Source organism: Lemur catta, chromosome 22 (assembly GCF_020740605.2).
Source record: "Lemur catta isolate mLemCat1 chromosome 22, mLemCat1.pri, whole genome shotgun sequence".
Lineage (NCBI taxonomy): Eukaryota > Metazoa > Chordata > Mammalia > Primates > Lemuridae > Lemur > Lemur catta.
The window spans coordinates 19,911,931-19,932,303 of NC_059149.1; the positions used below are offsets into that span (position 1 = coordinate 19,911,931).

Here is a 20,373-nt window from a genome sequence, read left to right on the forward strand (position 1 = left end):
GTAACACAACACCTACAATGCCTACACATCTCTTCATTGGTGTCGATTCAACATAGCACTTGATATGCAGAAAAGCCAAGTTTTGCTTTTTGGAACTTAGTGAAATATTTTTGGGTTGAATGTGGAATGTGGAACCCACTGATAAAGAGAGCTGACTGTATATAGAAAAATACACAATACTTTATTATATAATAATAATTGGAAATAAATCACTTAATTTTGCCTTGGAAATTAGAAAACAAAAGTGTAAAATGCTTCTAATTATAAATTATACTAAGGGAAACACAATAGAAAAGATGTAATTTGTGACATCAAATAACAAAGTGTGTCTACGTGGAGGAGAAGTGTAGTTGTGGTATGCGACTTAAGTTATCAGCTTAAAATAGATTCTTATGTTTTGTATAAGCCCCATGGTAACCACATTAAGAAAAAAAACCAATAAGATACACAAAAGGAAACGAGAAAGGAATAAACAAATGTCAATACAAAAAAAAAATACAAAGAAATACTCAAAAGAGGAAAGGAAAGTAAAAAAGTGACAAGACAGAAAACAAATAAAATGGCAACACTAAGTCCTTCCTTAAATGGATTAAACTCCTCAATCAAAAGACAGAGTGGCTGAATGGACAAAAGAAAAAGAGGGACCCAACTATACACTGCCCCCAAGAGACTCGTGTTAGATTTAGAGACACACAAGACTGAGAGTGAAATGATGAAAAAGATATTCTATGCAAATGGTAACTAAAAGAGAACAGGGGGTGGTTACACTTACATCAGATAAAATAGACTTCAAATTAAAAACTGTCAAAAGATCTCTACCCAGAGGCACTAATAAATAAATAATCCCCAAAACAAAAACAAAAATAAAATTTAAAAAAATTGTCAAAAGAGACAAAGTAGGATATTATACAATGATAAAAGAGTCAGTTTACTAGGAAGATATAATAGCTATGAATATATATGCATCCAACAGCAGAGTACCCGAATACGTGCAGCAAACATTGACAGAACTGGAGGGAGAAGCTACAAACACAGTAATAGATTTCCACATTCCACTCTCAATAATGTATAGAGCATCCAGACAGAAAGAAGATCAATAAGGAAATGGAAAACTTTAATGACACTATAGGCCAAATGTACCTAGCATACACATATAGAACATTCCACCCAATAGCAACAATATATACATTCAAGTGTACATGAAACTTTCTCCAGGACAGATCACATGTTAGGGTACAAAACAAGACTTAACAAATTTAAGAGACTGAAATCATACCAGGCATGTTTTCTAACCACAGTGGAATGAAACTAGAAGTTAATAGCAGAAGGAAAACTGGAGAGTTCACACATACTTTGAAATTAAACACCAAACTTTTGAACAACTGAGTAAAAAAAAAAAATTGGAAATTTGAAAATAACTTGAGACAAATAAAGATGGACACACAATACATTAAAACTTGTAGGATGCAACAAAAGCCGTACCAACAAGGTAGTTTATAGCAATAAACACCTACATTTAAAAATAAGATCTTAAATAAACAACGTAATTTTACACCTAAAGAAACTAGACAATAAAGAACAAACTAATCACAAAGCAGAGGAAGGAATAAATAAAGGTTAGAGCAAAAATGAATGCAATAGAAGACAAAATCAGTAGAAAAAAAATCAACAAAACTAAGAACTTTTTTTTTTATTTTTTGAGACAGGGTCTTACTCTGTTGCTGGGGCTGGAGTACAGTGGCATCATCATAGCTCACTGCAACCCTAAACTCCTGGGCTCAAACAATTCTCCTGCCTTAGCCTTCCAAGTGGCAGGGATACAAGTGCGTGCCACCATGCCCAGCTAATTTTTCTATTTTTAGTGGAGATGGTGTTTCACTCTTGCTCAGGCTAGTCCTGAACTCCTGGCCTCAAGCGATCCTCCCACCTTGGCCTCCCAAAGTGGTAAGAGTATAGGCATGAGCCACTGTGCCCAGCCTAAGAACTTGTTTTTGAAAAGATCAACAAACCTTTAGCTAGACTCAGACAAAAAAGAGAGAACACTTCAATAAATAAAATCAGAAATGAAAGAGGAGACATTGCAACTGATGCCACATAACTTAAAAGGATTATAGGAAACTACTACGAACAATTATATGCCAACAAACGGAATAACCTAGAAATGGATAAATTACTAGAAACATACAACCTAGCAAGACTGAATTATGTAGACAATCTGAACGTATCTATAATAGCATGGAAATTGAAAGAGCAATAAAACCCTCCCAGCAAAGAAAAGCCTAGGACCAGATGGCTTCACCAATGAATTCCACCAGTTAAGGAACTAATGCCAATCCTTCTCAAACTCGTCCAAAAAAACTGAACAGGAGGGAACATTTCCAAAATCATTTTATAAGGCCACCATGACCCTGATATCTAAACCAGGGGAAAAAAAACTGTAAGAAAATTGCCTGGCCAATATCCTTGATGAACATAGATGTAAAAACCCTAAACAAAATACTATCAAATTGACTTCACTAGTATATGAAAAGGATCATACACCATGACCAAGTGGAATTTATTTATAGTAGTCCCCCCCTTACCCACAGGGGACACATTCCAAGGCTCCCAGGGGATGCTTGAAACCACTGTAATATCGAACGCTATAAACAGATGACCCTTGAGCAACACGGCCTTGAACTTCCCAGGTCTACCTATACACTGATCATTTTCAACCAAATGCGGATGGAAAATAAAGCATTTGCATGACATGAAACCCAAGTATACAGAAGGCTGACTTTTGAGTGTGTGGGTTCCACAGGGTATACCGTATTTTGATATACTCGGGGGGGAGTCCTGGAACCAATCCCCAGAGTAAACAGAGGGATGACTGTATACTATGTTTTTTCCTACACATACATACCTATGATAAAGTTTAATTTCTAAATTAGGCAAAGTAAGACACTAACAACAATAACTAATCATAGGTCTGTATAATAACATGCCAGCATCACGACTCTTTGAGGCCATTATTAAGTAAAATAAGGGTTACCGGGACACAAGCACTGTGATGTCGTAACTGTTGATCTGGTGACAGAGATAGCTATTAGGTGACTGAAGGGCAGGCGGGCACAGCCTGGATATACTGGACAGAGGATGATTCACATCCCAGGAGGGACGGAGCAGGGAGTGAGATTTCATCACGCCACTCAGAACAGCATGCAATTTAAAACTTAAGAATTGTTTCTTTCTGGAATTCTTCATTTAATATTTTCAGACCACGGGTAACCAAGCTGTGGAAAGTGAAATTGCAGGTAACGGGGGACTGCTGTATATACATATAATGTAATTATTATTCAAAAGCAAAAAGGAAGGAAATTCTGACACATGCTACAACATGAATGAACCATGAACGACCTTGTGCTAAGTGCGATAAGGCAGACACACAGATGGACAAATGCTACAGGATTCCACTGACCTGAGGTATCTAAAACAGCCAGATTCATAGAAACAAAGTAGAATGGTGGTTGCCAGGGACTGAAGAGGGGGCGGAGGGGACAGGACAGGGGACTTGGCATCCAATGGGTATAGAGTTTCAGTCAGGTAAGATGAAAAAGTTCTGTAGATCTGCTGTGCTGCATTGTGCTTATGGATAACAATACTGCACTATACATATAAAAATTTAAAACAGCAGATCTCATGTGTTTTTTATCACAGTTAAAAAAAATCTTTCCCTATCAGACACCATTGAGGGCAGCGTTGTTTCTGCCTTGTTTCCTACTGGCCCTAAATTCAGTGACTGCCCCTTCACAGTGGGAGCTAGAATCCGCAAAGACCCTGTGCTCCTTCCAGTCAACGCACACCTTCGCCATCTGCACCCACACACAGCTGGGGAGGTGGAAGCTCCGGGGACTACCCTTCAAAGGGCCAGAACTTATTAACTGGATCCCAAACAGGTTTCCAGATTCTGCAACTTGGAAGAAAGGATCCTGACAGGGAATGCTCTGGTCAAACCCTTACGCAGGTAATCTGGAATACACTTGCATTGTTAAGTACACATGTTTAGGAACATGAATGAAAAATGTATATGTCTAGCTTTAGGTAGGATTGAAATTAAGACAGTTAAATAATACATAAATGGAAGCTGCAACTAATCCGTGGCATAACTATCCACTGAAACAAGTGCTGCCACAGGTCTGTACCTGCATAGACCATACGAAGTCTAACTCACCAGCTTAGGTTCCGTATTTTACTGAACATAACCAGAACACAGCCCATCCATTCCTCCGATCATGTATTGTATGTGTGTTTGAGTATCCACAGATAATTTTTTTAACAAAAACAAAAATAATCTAAGAAAAAATTTCAAGAATTAAATTAGTTAAACAGTCTTTTGAGTGTTTAATATGGCTTTGTTGTACAAAGCGATTATCTCTTTGGGTACCTTATTTATCATTTCATAAAGCTTTGAGTTTTATTTTTTATTTATTTTGCTTTTACCTTTTGCAAGTATAGAACTGTTCCCTTCAGTACAGCATAAAAGGTTTTCCATCCTCGCTTTCCTCTTGGAGCTAGAAAGGAAAAAAAAAATGTTAACTTTTATTTCATGTAAATTAGCATTTTAGAAAGAGAATCTAAATGACCAACATGGTTGTTTCAATATTCCTAGTTTATTAGCTACCAAAACTAATAAGAACTAAAATTTTGTTGAGCCTTAAGGTGTACCAGGCAGAATTCTAAAATGTTTCCCATATATATTTAATCCTTACAATAATCCTGCCTGGTGGATACTATTACTCTCCTCTTTTTTATAGAATCGAAGCCCAGAGGAGTAACCTGCTAATGGTCATACTACTGGGAAGAGGAGAAACTGGGAACCGAATCCAGGTGGCAAGGCTGTGCAGCCTGCCCTCTAGTAGAGATGACTTACAGACTTGGAAAGCAAAAAAGGCATATTATAAATACATAATAAATCAAAAGAAAACGTAAAAGGCTCATTGTACCAGATTCTTTATGGCTTCTTCAAAGTCTCTAGGAATCATAAAAGTCTCAGAATATGAAAGGACCACTCCTGGCATTTCTCCCATATTCCTCTCAATCAGATCATAACTTTACTTATTACTCCTACAGCAATCTGTGCATATCTCTGCTGCAATGTAATTTGTTCTGTCCACGTGTCTGTCACTGGCCTGTGAATGACTTCAGAGCAGGTTACCCTTCATCTTTCGAATTCACAGAACCTAGCATTGTGCAAGGCAGCATTAGGCACCGATATAAAAATTCTCTAAATTAATTCTTTCAGAAGTCCTTACTTTCCTTTTGTTTATATTTTTCTGGACTATAAAGTAATATTTCTCTGACTTATATAAAATCTTATAAATTGTCCTAAAGCAAAAGCATAGATTAGCAAAACTTTATTTTTTAATTTTAATCTTAATCAAGTTGAAATCTGTAACTGGAAAATATTATCACCTGAATGTCATTTTTCCAAACATGTCTGCCCAAATATATATATAGGGAGGGTCATTTATTTATGTTCCTTTATCAAATACTTGGCTATCTTTAGGCCTTCTTTAACTTGGATTAAATTAGGACATATACCACTTTAAGCAAATCCTTTAAATCCCTTTTGACTGAATATTCAGGAATTCTTAGGCTTGGAACTAGGTGAATACACACAATACAGGTGGCTCCTGCCAACACCATACTGAGATACTCACCTGGCAAGGATGGACTCAAAACATCCGCTCTGCAGGTTTCCAGGGGAAGTAAAAAATATAAACCCTTCTGTTTCCACCAGGGGAGGTTTAAAAGTGTGTACTCAAAAATATATGACCAAAAAAGGATAATAGCATTATCCCCTTTATACAGGAAAAAAGTGACCAGGATGAACCATAGAGCAAATACACAATAAATATTCACTGTGTGTTCAATAGTTCAGATTCTGATCCTGCCCACGTGAGAAGCGTGCACACACACACACACACACACACACACGTGACCAGGGGCCGAGGGAGCTGTGGCACAGCAGGCGCGCAGGTGGCATGGTTAGCGGAGGCGCCAGACTGGAAGGCAGACCAGCTGATTTCCAGCCCCTTCTAGATCTCACCTGACCTTAAACCCATCCTCTCCCGCACCAACCCCTGACTGCCTAACTCCTGACACGTCACTCAGCCTGTCAGCACTTCAGCTGCTTCATGTTAAAAGGTGGGTGATTCACATAACTTAGGGCCAAACACTAGTGCTGGAAGGGAACTTAGAGAAAATCCTTTTGTTTTCAATAGGAGACGATAGGTCCTGGAGTTTAAAGGCTCTCCCTCGAAGCCTTAGAGCTAGTTTACTGGCATCTTGAGATCCCTTTAAGTTCAAAGATCTATAAACCTATTTTCTACTTTGGAAGCAGAAATCTGTGAATCCATGTTCATGTTCACAAAAATTTTAACAGCTCTGTCTCATTACCACACTAAGTCTACTACCTAGAAACCGATTCCAAAGAGCTCTCCAAGTGAAATTGATCTTAAAAGTCACCCAGGAGTGACTAATGCTTGCTATGTGAGTAAGCATTATCTTCTGTTGCATTCTCTAACTTTTCCATCTCCCACAGAAGTGTAAAACTAAATCTTGTCTTTGGTCAGTTACAATTTAGTTGTCTAAGATGTGAATGAAGCAACTTATAATCCTGCCAAAAAGATAAGCTGGCAGCAAGTGCTCAACAGTGTAATATTTAGGTAGTATGCTATATGAGCACTGCCCTAAGCGCTCTGACCTGTGTTAATTCATTGAATTCACACCGCAACACTAAGAATAAGGTACTATTGCTATTAATATCTTCGTTTAACACACGAGACAGTGGATTCAGGGGAACGAGGGACTGCTGTGCACTGGAGTAGGCTGGGGAGGCTCTCTGGAGGCCCACGCCACGGCTCTGATTTTAAAACCCCTCATCCAGTGCTGCTACTGGGGCTGCACCTCGGTGAGGATCATCAGGTGAGACGATGGGCCAGACACCAATGAATGAAGAGCATCCTTCCTCATGACCACTGCGGGAGGAGTGAAAACTGATTTCACAGCACATGTGTTATTAAAGACACAGGACTGGGGAACGAGTTGTAACTGTTGTCACATAATGACCAGGATGGGAGGAATGAGGGGAGAGGTTACTGATTGGAAACCTAATGTATGGACTGAGAGGCTCTAAGTACCGGGTGGTGGGGCGTTGCTATGCAGATGTGTTCTAACAAACGTCCAGGTATCTACTGTGAGAAGCTGTTTACTGAACTTGACTAAAATGTCATTTTCTGTGCCAGACAGGATTTCACAGCAGTTTTTAATATGCATAGGTAAGGTCCAAAGATAATCAACTGCTTTTCCTCTTGAAAATACAAGAATGGAATGTTTTCATTCCAATCATCTGCCTCGAAGCTTACATGATAACAGTGTCCGTTACTTTAGCTTTAAAAAAAAAATGCTACTGAAATAGACATTGTTATTTTTCTATAAACTGCTACTGTTTAGATTTGCCCACGTGTTTATTTGTGTCTTTATTCATTACTTCCTTCTGTACCTCACTGTTCTTTGGAGGCCATTTTCAATTACTTCTTGATGGTAAATCTTTTTCTATTTAAAAAAAAGTTTTTGAAATTTATAATTATTGTGGGTACATCATAGGTGCATATCTTTATAGGGTACGTGTGTTTTGATATAGGCATACAATGTGAATGAATCAAATCAAGGTAATTGGGGTACCCATCTCAAGCATTTATCATACCTTTGTGTTAGGAACATTTCGATTCCACTCTTTTAGTTATTTTAAAGTGTACCCTAACTTATTGCTGATTGTAGTCTATTTTTCTAACTTTTGTTTACATAAAAAGTCTTTATTTCATTAAAAATTCTAGCAGTTATTTTTTTCTTATGAAGTTACCATTTCACCCTATTTTGGCTACCATCACTGTTGGGATGTCCACCCTGAGTCTCGGTGTTTTCTCTAAACATGGGTTCCTTTTACATTTACACTGCCTGGTGTTCTCTGCGACTCGTGCGTATCATTTTGAAAAACCTGTGGCCATTCTATCTTTGAATATTGTCTCTCCTCATTGTCTGCACTATTGTCATCTTCTAACACTCCACTCTGACTTCTCTCTTCATTCCACCTGTGTCTTAACCATTCTTTCATACTCCCCATTTCTCTGCTCTTCTGTGTTAAACTCTGTGTAATTTTACCTCCAGTACTGGTCGGCCACCCAGATCCAAACCTGCCCCGAAGGCTGAGCGCCCCAAGGTTAGCTCCCCTCCCTAGATCTGCACTCATGCTTTATTTCTAGCCTAACAGGATTTCCCTTCCATTGTACAGGCTCATTCATTTAAAAAAAGGTTTAAAAATATTTTATCTATCATTTTTAGATCTTTTATAATGGGAGAGTTTCAGAATCTGTAGGCCATCATATTGAGAAAAATAGACTCTTCTAGTTCTTTTATCTTTCCCTTTTTTTCTAAAAAAGGAATTTATTCACAAGCTTTGTAATCTAGGAAGAATACATTTGGAGCAGGATATGGGAGATATTGGGGGTGAGGACAGGGAGAGAGAAACCAGAACAAGGGGACCCAGTAAAGAGGCTATTTCAATAGCCCAGATGAGAGAAAGAGGCTAGAATGTACATGGAGTTGTATAATAAATCAAGATGAAGACATGAAAGGAAAGGGGAAAGGTGTTAACATTAACTGAGCATCTACACTGCGGCACTCTGGGCACTGGGCATCATCCAGGTACATTCTATGTGATCCAAACGATCCTATCAGGTAGGTATTATTACCTCTATTTCACACTCAAGTCTCCACTGTTAACTATACTTGCAGTTCTGAAAGGTAGAGTGAGCTGCCGAGGCGCTACCCATCTAAGGATTTGAAGCGAGGGTACAAGGCAATTCAGATCAGGAAACACGTTCCCAGGATACGTTAAGGAGCAACAGGCTACTATCCTTTGCAATGGTCAGGTCCGCTGCTCCTGTGTGGTGGGCGCTGAAGGCAGGAAAGCAGGTGACAGGTTACACAGGAGGGGAACACGAGCCAGGTACTTTCTCTAATCTCTCTTACCTCTAGGACCTTCAAAGGCATCCCTGATCACAGCTACAGGTCACAGAATGGAGGCACAATCCCTGTGTCTACCCTCTCAAGGTGACAGAGCCCAACATTTCTGCAGAATCATTATCCAATACCAATAATGATTATAGTATTAGTAATAGCAGCAGCTAACGTTTACTGAGTGCTGTTCCCAGACCTGACATGTACAAACGATACGGGAGCAACAATTACAGTCTCCATGTTGCAGATTTGAAATCTGAGACCCCACCTGATCGGCAGCACGTGCTTCCCCAGGGCACTGGGCACCTTTGCTCTGGTTGGTATACAGGGAAAGGCCAGTTAACCCAGACTCGGGATACAGTGTCTCAGATAACTCTGAGATACAGGAGTGATATTCAAATTACTTAAGAGCTGGTTCAGCAGGGACCCTGACCTATCAGGAAAAGCACTGTCCCAACCAGATTGGAGGGACACCCACAGTAAACTGTCTGTACCAGTGTATCAGCCCTGGCCTGGGGACAGCTTCCTGCCCACTGTGGGTTAAAATAAGAAATGAAAAAAGGCAACAAGTTTCTGTGATTGTTACTCTGCATTACATGTATGCACACACACAAATACACTTCTGTAAAAGAAAAACTGACAGTTGCCCCAAAGATGAGTGATACAGGAATTATCACTAAATTTTCAATATTAAAAACCAGTTATTATTTTCTCACCTTGATTGTGCATTTGTAGAAATCTATTCGGAAGTATAAAGTACAGTGAACAATACTTTGGCTTCAATTATTACCACTGATCTTTACAAAAGAGTGAAATGCATAAATGGGAAAGGACAGGCTATTGCCCTTCTTCCATAAAAAGGAAAGTACCCAATATCCCTTAGCAATAAAATATTCAGTGAAGAGTATTGATGCATACATGCCGGGAAATGAAAGTTATTTATTTTTTAATCCTCCATGTAAGCTTCATGCAGAAGTTTATATTTACATGCTATCCTCTCCAACTTTCTTTTCTTCTCAACTGAATTGGGAATGCATTGTGTTTAAGATCTTTTCCAATTTTTCTATTTTATTCAAAGGGCAGAGTAGTTTTTCCTGCATCAAAAATCTTGTCCTGTTTTTGACCACTCCTTACTCTGGACTCCCTGATCATCTGCTTTTTCCTTTTCTTCAAGTTTAGTATCAGAAAGACATAATATGCATAGAAAGACACAGTGTGTACATTGCCTATTTTTTTTTCATTTAATACACTAACCTTTCTTTCCTGTCTGTTGTCCTGAAAACGTTCTCCCATTGTCCCACATAAAATGACAAAAGTACAGTCCGTAGGGAAGGTCAGTAAGCAACATCCACATTAATAAGAAAGAATTCTTTCTTACAGCCTGAACTAGAAACTTAGCCTGAAGGCCCTGCCAGGCCAAGAAACAGCAGAAATGTGGGGATGAGATAGTTCTAACACATAATATCTTCAATTTGCTTATGTTAATGGAGAGAGACATGTAAAATATAATGCAATCCCAATGAGGGCATTCCAAAATAAAACCAGCACCTTGCTGAACTTGGAAACATGATGTGCTCAGCAAAAGTTCTATACTAATATAATTGGGACACATCTATATTAGATTTTAAAAGGTACAAGACATTTTAGAAGTTGTTCTATTTCCCTTGTGATGGTATCTGAAAACTGGGCAAAATTCTTAAAGTATCTCTCCTGAAGGTAAAAGCAATCTCTGAAGTTCTACACCAGTGAGGCAGTTGAGGATAAAATGCAGGCATGGGGAAGTCGGGTTTGCAAAGGATGTAGATACGTCAGTAGATGACAGACTCACAGATCATTAAGTGAAGTTAAGGGTAATCCTTGTATATTCACCCCTAACTTTCTTCCACCAAATAGCCCCGGGCCCCACAAGAAGTACTATTAAATCTTAATTAATAGAGCAGCTAGGGGCACTTTTCCATTACTGCTTGAAGCAATCAAGTCCAAGCTGAGCATAACAGAGGTTACCATTGGGAGATGAGTCACACAACATTAAGCAACTGATAGTATCAATTATCCCCAAGTCCCTAACAGTGTGGTGGAAATAAAATAGTACTATTACTATCTTATATTCCTATCACTTATCTTTGAAACATTTAAGGCATTTTACACAGTTATTTTCTTTTTAAGAATCAGTTAATGCTTATAATCTTTCTCTTTAAAATAGGGACACTTTGTCAACTCAACTTGATAAAAGGAAAAACTGGGGCAGCCTTAAAGGAACCAGAAGTACAACCCACACCTATTGTAGAATGTGAAACAAAAGAGAGAATTAGAAGAATATCCTATCCAAAATGTCTCCTGGTCGGTGATGTTCACTCTGGATATGGCTGTATTCCTTTAAGAGGTCTTCAAGACTTTTACCCTAAAATGATCTTCCTGGAATGGCAGAAAGTATCCTGAACTGGGAGCCAGGCACTTGGATTTTATTCACACCATGATGCTACTTCTTTGATTTTTGCTAAGTCACCTAACATCTCTGGTTACAAATCTACAAAATGAATATTCTATAATGTACCATTCATTACTTTATAATGTTGTTCAGTTATTCTAGGCACACAGAAAAATTCTTAGGACACATACCCTAACCCTGAAGAGTTTCCATACAGAGGGAGTAACATTGACAATGAAACTTAACACAACACGATAAGCTGATAAGCCGAATGGTAGGACAGCACTATCCTGAGACAGTCACAGTAGGATTCAAGGAGGTAAAATGAGGAGGAAGTCATTAATTCTGCTTATGAGTAGGATTTAGAAGTTAGAGAAGACAGTAAGTGGGGATTTAGTTTTAATCAGGACTCTGAAAAAGAGTGACAGGTTTCTCATTTGACCTTCACTTTCTCCACAGTGTATATACACTAACACACTGAAAGTGTGGATCCCAATTATGGAAGTTTCATAACATTGTATATCACTACCATTCTGTATTAAGATGACCTCTGGATTACAGTCAACATAATATTTTTTATTTCTTAAGAGGATACATTTAGGAACCAGAGAACCTGGTCTGAAATACTGGCTTCACTTGAGTATTGGGCAAGTCACTCAGCCAACTCCACGCTTTACTTCCTGTATAAAATGGGAGCAACATAGCAGCTACTTCACAGAGTTATTCTGAAAATTAGATGAGTTAATATATGTGAAACCCTTAGAAGTGTTTTTGCTAAGTGAAGGATACTCTCTGTTTAAGAAAACCCATCCAATTTTCATGCTAAAACCAAAGACTTTTTAAAAATTCCATCCACGTATTCAGAATATTTTTCTTTGTTAGTCAATATTTTGAGACACCATCCACCCAGCGACATTACTGATGCATTTTTAACAGAAAGGGGGTACTTAGCACATACCACCCTTAATCGTGGGGAGGGTGAAGGGCGACACATTTACTGGTGTAATTACTGTTTCCGTTTTTGTCCCGAGCCTGTCTTGACATTGGAGATATCAAACATGAATGCAAATAACAAAAGTAAATGATAGGATAAGAGACAAAAGCGGATATTTTCTACCCAAGTAATGAGCTACAAAGATATTCAAATCCGACTTATAAACAAATATTATATCGTTCCACACTTGGCTAGGAGATGGTTTCACTGGTAGCACAGGAAGGATTTGCCTGGCTTGGGCTGAGGCTGGAAAAGAGAGTAGAACGAAACAAGAACGTGCATCATTAGCTAGGAGCTACAGGAAAAGTGTGTGGGAGGCAATGAATATGACTATATTATTTTTTTCAGGAAAAAACAGAAACACTAGAGTCACAGAAATATTTTTTAGAATCTTGACAAATGAATTATTAATATATCTCACATTCTCTCCAGCTAGAATGTTCCTTTCCCACATATCATCATGACTTGCCCCCTTCACTTCAATTGGATCTCTGCTAAATGTCACTGTGAAATGTGACATACAAGATGGCATCACCCTCGTTCAGAGCTCTAAAATGTAGTCAGGAAGCCATTCTAAAAAGGACCACCTGCACGACCTGCACCCTTGCAAAAATACCCAGGAGCTTTTCTTGAATCTTTGAACTGGACCAAACCATGACAACCACAATATCCTCAAAAACAGCTAAGTGTTGCCAGCACTGCAACTCCTAAACAGCAACAACCATGGACTAGGGACTCATGTACCACGCCAGCCGCCTCCACCAATGATAATTCTTTCAAAACAACTTGTGTAATCACCCTCAGCTTCTTTTTAAAAACCCCTACTCCCCTCCCTCTCTCTTCAGAACACAACCTGGCTTCTAGCCAAATCTGTATCTCCCGAATTGAATTGTTAATTCCTAGAGCCCAGTAAATGCCTTGTCTTACTGCATTGCAGTGTGGTGTGTCAACCTTGTTGGTTGACACACCTCATCCGGGGGTTTCTTCTAATCACTCTCTGACACATAGCAACTGCACACTTCCTTCAATCTCTCTTAACCTTGGCTTTATTTATTTTGGATCTCTTAACGGTCATATTAATTGTCACATATTTATTATTGAGTTCTCCTTATATAGAATGAAACCTTGAAGCAAGTACTTTTGGTTTCTTGCTGTGTTCACAGAGCAGATTAACCTCTCTTCCCAAATAAAAAACATCAGATGTTCTAAACAGGCATGTAGACGGTGTGATTCAATAAATATTACAGGGAATATTTTTTAAAAAGTGTTTTATCATTTAAGCAAAACATGGTAGAAAATTCATGTTGCTTAAAGAGAATAGGTAAGGTGGGATAAAATTTTAGTACAGATTATTCCAACAAGAAAATGTTTTGCTTGGAAATAAAATATCAGTAAACACCCAGGCTCATAAGGAAAAAATATAGCTTGGCAAATTACTATGGTTTTTCAGGGTTAAAGGATGAACATCTATGATAAGTGACTTCAAAATTTTAGGAAACAAGTCCTTCCTCATAATTTTTATAAATTGGATCTGACCAAAGGAAGAAGCTAGAGAACTTGTTTTTTTTTTAGTAGCCACCTCAAAAAAGTTAGGCATAGCAAAATGTTCCTGAAATTCAATAACTTCATTTATGTGAAAAGTATGAACACTGAACTCCAAGAAAATCAAGCATACTAATGATTTTTTCATAATCTTGAGAAATTTATAGAGCTCTTCCTAAAACTTGTGATCTGAGAAACCAAAATAGACACCTCTTCACAACCATGATGGCCTCTAAAATTAAGGAAACAAAAGTCACCTATGGGCAGGGTGTTCAGAGCTCGGCTGGCATGGCAACTTTCTCCATTCCCATGGCTACAAGAAAAAACAATCCCTTGCTAAACTCCCTAATAGGAGCCATCAGGCAAACTGTCAAATCCTCCCTAACTCTGATTAACAACCCAGACCCTACAACTCTTGATTGCACAGAGGAACAACTAACATCCTTTCCTGATGAATAACTATAGACCTCAAGCCAGCTTCAGCCGGCTTATAGGGACTGCACACAGACTGTCTTTGCCTATAGTTCGCCTTTTGACATAAAGAGCCAAATTCCATTTCATTTTAATGCTCAAACTCCACCTCAAACTGAACATGAGATGTATATTACATATAGGTTTACCCATTGAACATGTGCTTGACTCCCCTCATAAATATGTATAGCTTCCCCCCCAAACCTGCTGAATATGTATGACTCTATTGTGTAATACAGACCCTGTGAGGCATAAAATCCAATCTGCACTTTCTCTCTTGGAAGAGAGAGTGCCTTCAGTCCACAGCACAGACGATTTCTTCCCAGTTTGCACACTGGTATTGCCAATAAAGCTCTCCTTTCTACTATTAATGTTTAACCATCCTGGTGGCCTTCTGGACTACGGACTTATAAAGAGCAAAGTACTAAAATAAAATGTAAGGTTAAATCAGTGAAGTCCATCTGCAAAGTACAGGTAACTGCTGAATCAGACAGGAGGCTTAGCAAGTGATACCAAATCAGGTTTCCTCAATTTCAGAAGCACCGTGTGACCCAGGGAGAGACAGAGCCAAAGACCCTGCTGAGCCTGCATTTCTACAAATAGCAATTCAAATAAGCTATTGTCATTGTAAAACAGCCCCAGGCCTACTGGCACCTTTAAAATGCCTCTGGGCAAAAGCAGCTGAAGGTCAAAGAAAATAATTCGGAGTGGCAAGGACAGCAGCCCCCAGACAGACCCTGCTCTCCAAGGAACACGAGAGCAGCCTGACCGCTTTCCTCAAACGTAAGAGGCTCCAGGAGAGACTTCCAGCTCCTTCTTCTGCAACGCAGTTGCCGACTCTCATTACAGGGCCACGGCTCTGCCCTGCTGCTCGTGCAGAGGTGCCAGCAAACCGTGCACCGCCACGGAAGATGCCTCTCTGTTTGCCTCTCAGCTTTCCCCAACTCAGGCCAAGCTGCTTGGATTTGCCAGACGTCCAGTGCGCTCATGTGCTTGCCACTGAAGGAAACCAAAATATTTCACCCCAAAATATACTTCTTTGTCATATTTTGAGACGGCTGTTCAGAGGCCTTGCAAAGCTGTCTGTGGGAGAGAGAGGAAGCGCAGGATGCAGGCGGGCTCTCTCCCAGGCCCTCCCCTGTCTGTATCTAGGAAAGACAAGCCGAGAGTCTGACACCTTTAAAGGTCGGGAAGAAACATCTACCATCTCTTCTCTCTGAGGGCTGCTACCTGTGAGGTCTTTTTTTTTTTTTTTTTTAAACATAAAAAGACCATGTTTGCCAAGCAGGACTCATCTTCCTCCCCTTCCATAACCTGTTTTGCCAAGATCCAAGCCCTTATGCTTTCTGTGAACTCAAGATGGTATATAAGCTTCTGCACCGCCCTGGGGGTTGGGTAATCCCTCTGCGATTCTCCCCATGTACACGTTAATAAATTTGTACGCCTTTTCTCCAATTAATCCGCCTTTAGTGAGCTGATTTTTCAGCGAACCTTCAGCGGCCGAAGGGAAAGTTTTTCCTTTGGCCCCTGGAGTACACAATCTTATAATCATTTTTGTATGTACACATATGCCATATAAATTGAGATCTACTTGTTGCTTTTAAACTTTTCTACTTATATACGTGTCATTTAAAAAATGACATTGTATTGCTGTGTATTTTACTTAAGGGACCTTTTATTGGCCATTAAGCTATTTCCAAAACGATGATATTCTGTAGCTAAAATGAGAGTTGGGTTCCTTCCACGGCCAGCCAGTGTGCTAAGCACCAGAACAGACATTAGCCACATTTGATTATTATTACACCTTACAGCTTTAGGCATTATCTGTTTTCTCCATGGAATTCTCTCATCTACAATCTTTACACCCAAAGATTTCATGGACTAGTTTTGTAATTCAGCTGTCAGCTGAATGACACATGTTCAGGTGTACCCTCTTCCTCCCCACCAAGACAGACTATTACTGGCACACAGCTGGTGCTCAAAAATATTTTTTAAAATAAATCAATGACCTCTGTAGTTTCAAAGCTGATACTCCTAAGATGCTATTATCTAGTGATAACATTTTTGTTCATAAATTTTTATTCCTGTGATTAATCCTTTTAGGAAACTGATACAGTATTTTTAGTTTGAAATTTTCATCAGACTGAAGAATTTTATATACTGCAATAAATCACCATGAGAGAGACATAAGAATTATTTTCTTCTTTCTCCTAAATGTTAACTAAAAGGTAAACACAGAACGAGTCAACAGTAAATATAGAATAATCTCTAAAAATCAGAGGCAGTGAAAACCATCCATTCCTCTTTCAGAAAGAAATATGTCAGAGTTTCTGAACACAGATCTGTTTGCTGGTGCCTACAAGATTGGCAGTTTATTTTCCACTATCCCTTGTCAAAAGTACTGCTTCTTACAAGAGGGTTGGGGGCCTTTTTTAACCGACTTTATTGCAGGAAAGGGTAGATTTTAAAGATACTAGCCATCAAAAGGGAATGTAAAAACCTAAAACAACTTCTTTTAGTCTAAATGTTGAATTGTGAAGAGGCATTCCCCATCTAGAACATTCCGCGAGAACTAGACTGCCATGTGACAAACTCTGACTTGAGAAGTCACTCAGCAGCCCCTCCTGTGCAGTTCTTGGGCCTGGCGTTAACAGCTCACCTCTCTTCATTCCGCACCCTGTTGCCACAGAACAGCAAAGTGCAAAGGGGAGGGAAAACCTAGCCTAGTTTGAAAATAACTGCTTTGCTTTGCCTCCACTTAAAGAGTCTTTCTCTAACAGGAGGAGACAACTGTCTTATGGGGAAAAAACCCATCGCGCTTTTATTATCTCTTAATTATAGTGTCGCTGTTCCCAATGTTATACAATAGCAAAGAATTCTGCCTGCATTGCCATTATAAACTCTATTTTCAGTATGTATGACTCAGAATAACATCTACTTTCTCAAATTTGACACGTGGGTCTCAATTTTCAAAACTTTTCGTGACAGCCAAGTGTGTAAATCCCTCTAAAGTGAGTGAACCTCCCTAACCTTTTCAAGGTGCTATCTAGCACTCCTTGTAGCCAAAGTACTGAACATGGAATTGAAAATGTGAACCACATATAGTTCTCAACATCCTGAAGAAGCAATTAATATTTCAGTATTTTATATTAAAAACTAATCTCAGGGGGGTAAAATGACTGGAGAATCTATACAAGAATGCAATTAAAATATTTTAAAATTATTAAAGTGATATGTCTATACAATTAGCCTCTTTTGATTCACTCTACCCCAACTCCTCTAGTCCTATTTTCCATAAGAACCTATCTTTTAACATTTAACCTATTTCTCCTGGTAGTTAAGTACCATCATGTCCCTAAACAATGAGCTTCTACACTATATGTCATAATAGGTTGTAAACATGCTCTATTGGTTTTCTGCTACAATAGGTGAAGATATTCCATCTTCCCAACATATACACGGCTTTTTATGTGTAACTGTATTGATTACCTCTAGTTTTATTTCTTTCTTCCCTAAAACATCTACCTACGTTTAAAGAGCGTAACATTATTATTTTAGTGAAGATTTTTTCCCAGCTTTATTGAGGTATTTTTGACAACTACAAATTGTACATATTTAAAGTGTACAATTTGATGTTTTGACATATGTACACATTGTGAAGTAATCACCACAATCAAGGTAATTAACATACCTTTCATCTCAAACAGTTATCATTTTCTTATTTATTGTGTATTTAACATATTGACTGGCACACTAGAAAAAAATTTTCATTGGGGTCATGGCGTTTTATTACGAAAGTAGAATGAAAACTTCGAAAACAAAATGATCCTTTCTAATTTAATAAAAAATCTGTTATTTTTTATTGTTTTCTGTGCATGATATGTATGCTCCCAAGGTGAAGAGATGTGTGAGTTCCATGGGCTTCACGAGGCCCTGGGCTCAAAACTAGCATGAATTAAACACAACTCACAGGGCAGTTAATGTGATAACAAACAGTAAGTGACATTATTTTGTTTCCTCAATGTAGGCAGCATGCTCTGACGTCCTCTCTATATAAAAGGAGCATAAAGGCTGTTTCCCTTCCGTTCTCCTCTCCACTTTTACCTCCAAACTTCTTCCATCTGTACTTTTACAGGGTCAAGTTGGACAGTATTTATATTCTGCTGTCTAACCAGGATTAAGTATTTCACATTTCAAAATGGGAGCAATAACCAAAATTCTATTACTGCGGTAAAGTTTTTAGATATTATACTGTAGCTGTAGTGATGGTGATCACAAAGACATTTTCTTTCTTGGGACTAATTTTTGTTTTTCAGGTTTTCTAACTGTTATTTTTCTTGCATGGATTCCAAGGAAAATATCCTTATATGTTTCTAAATTTTCCATGCAGATATTCTATTGAGTTTTAAAAGTTTTATTATGAAACACTTAAGACAGCACAAGGTTATCAAGAATAATAAAGAATACATGTACTATCAGCAAACTTAAAAAAATATATATACACACACTATCAACATAGTTGAACTGCCGGGTACTCCTCACTGACTGCATGTTATTCTCCCTGTCTGTGGTACCAACGATTCCATATTTAAATATGGAATTAAAAATGTTTATATGAATAATTATGAATACAGTCTGACAAACAGTCAATTAAAAAATAAAAGGTACCAAATCTTGAGTTGAATAAGTGGCCTCTTCAAGAAAAGTTAATCAGTGTTTTATAAGAAAATAATCTCTCTGCAAAGGCTTGACCCAAATCTTCACTTATTAGATAGAACTATCTGTCATGAGTACCTGGCCATGTTTACATATATGTACATATGTAATATAGTTCTAGCTATAGTGAACATGCTTAATCAAAATAAATTCTAGAAACTTAGCAGGAGAAATATGTCCAAAAGGTATCATCATGCAGATTTTTCAAAATTATCTGGAGCTCCTATTCCAGGAAAGCTCCACTGTTTTGATTTTTTCTAATGTATTGGAAATGAAAAGTGATGTATTTCATAGCACAGTAGACATGGGCACTTATTATAAAACATCTCGCAAATTTGCTTATAGTGACCATCTCGCAAAACGGAAAAGTCAGAAATATTCAGAAACAGTTGAGAATTCCACTACATTTCTAAGCAGCAGCAGCAGCAGCCTAACAGATAAATCAGTTCAACCAGATATGACTGAAAGTTTAACAAACAGGGGAAAGGGGGAGGGGGAGATTAGTTGGGAAGAAAACAAACCTTTTCTGCATCTCCAAATACATATCTCAACAGTTTGCTTGTACCTAAATACTTAGAATTCCTTACTACTTTCATAGCTCAATAAATACTAGGTCTTGAAGTCTGAGGCAACTAGAAAGACATTTCTTAACAAAAAGGAATGTTAATCAGTTTACTCAACTACATAAACTGCCTACTATAATAACTAAAAAAAAAAGGGACAACACATATATAAAATAAGTTTTTAGACATCTCACAATAGGCAGCAGTAGACTGTGATTCTGAAGTGGAAGGAACAAATGAGATAAACCCAGCTTATTGCTTGGAGAAAGTTTCTCTGCCCTAGTGAAAGAAAGTAAGAAGTAGAGCTTGGGAGTCATGCTGAGTTGAGGAGATGGAGTTGTTCAGTGAGGCTGAAAGGACTAGAATTTGTGGAGTGGAGTAAAAGAGAGGGGAGAGTTGCACAAAGACATTGAAGATCTGCAGAGGAATCCCCCGACTGTGGCTGGAACATCAATTTTAGCACAAATTAAAGGAAACAACCCAAGGCATGGGCAAGAACCAGCACAAAGTAGTGGAATGAAGAATTTCGAGAGCTCACGCAGGGCTAAGAATAGTTTGTTTTCATCAGCCGGAGTAGATAGACTTTGTAACTAACACAT

At 38.4% G+C, this 20,373-nt stretch overlaps 1 protein-coding gene across 3 annotated transcripts in view; it reads right to left on the reverse strand.

Annotated features, from left to right (window-relative positions):
* The window catches only part of PSD3 (pleckstrin and Sec7 domain containing 3), a 311,983-nt gene that overhangs the window by 47,726 nt on the left and 243,884 nt on the right, over positions 1-20,373 (reverse strand). Inside the window, exon 9 of one of the 3 annotated variants that reach the window (XM_045535247.1) lies at positions 4,480-4,550. In XM_045535247.1, the coding sequence (XP_045391203.1) occupies positions 4,480-4,550 (71 nt within the window). Of the gene's footprint in view, positions 1-4,429; positions 4,551-8,929; positions 8,998-20,373 lie in introns of those variants that run through there. The other 2 variants (XM_045535244.1, XM_045535245.1) reach the window with 2 other exon arrangements.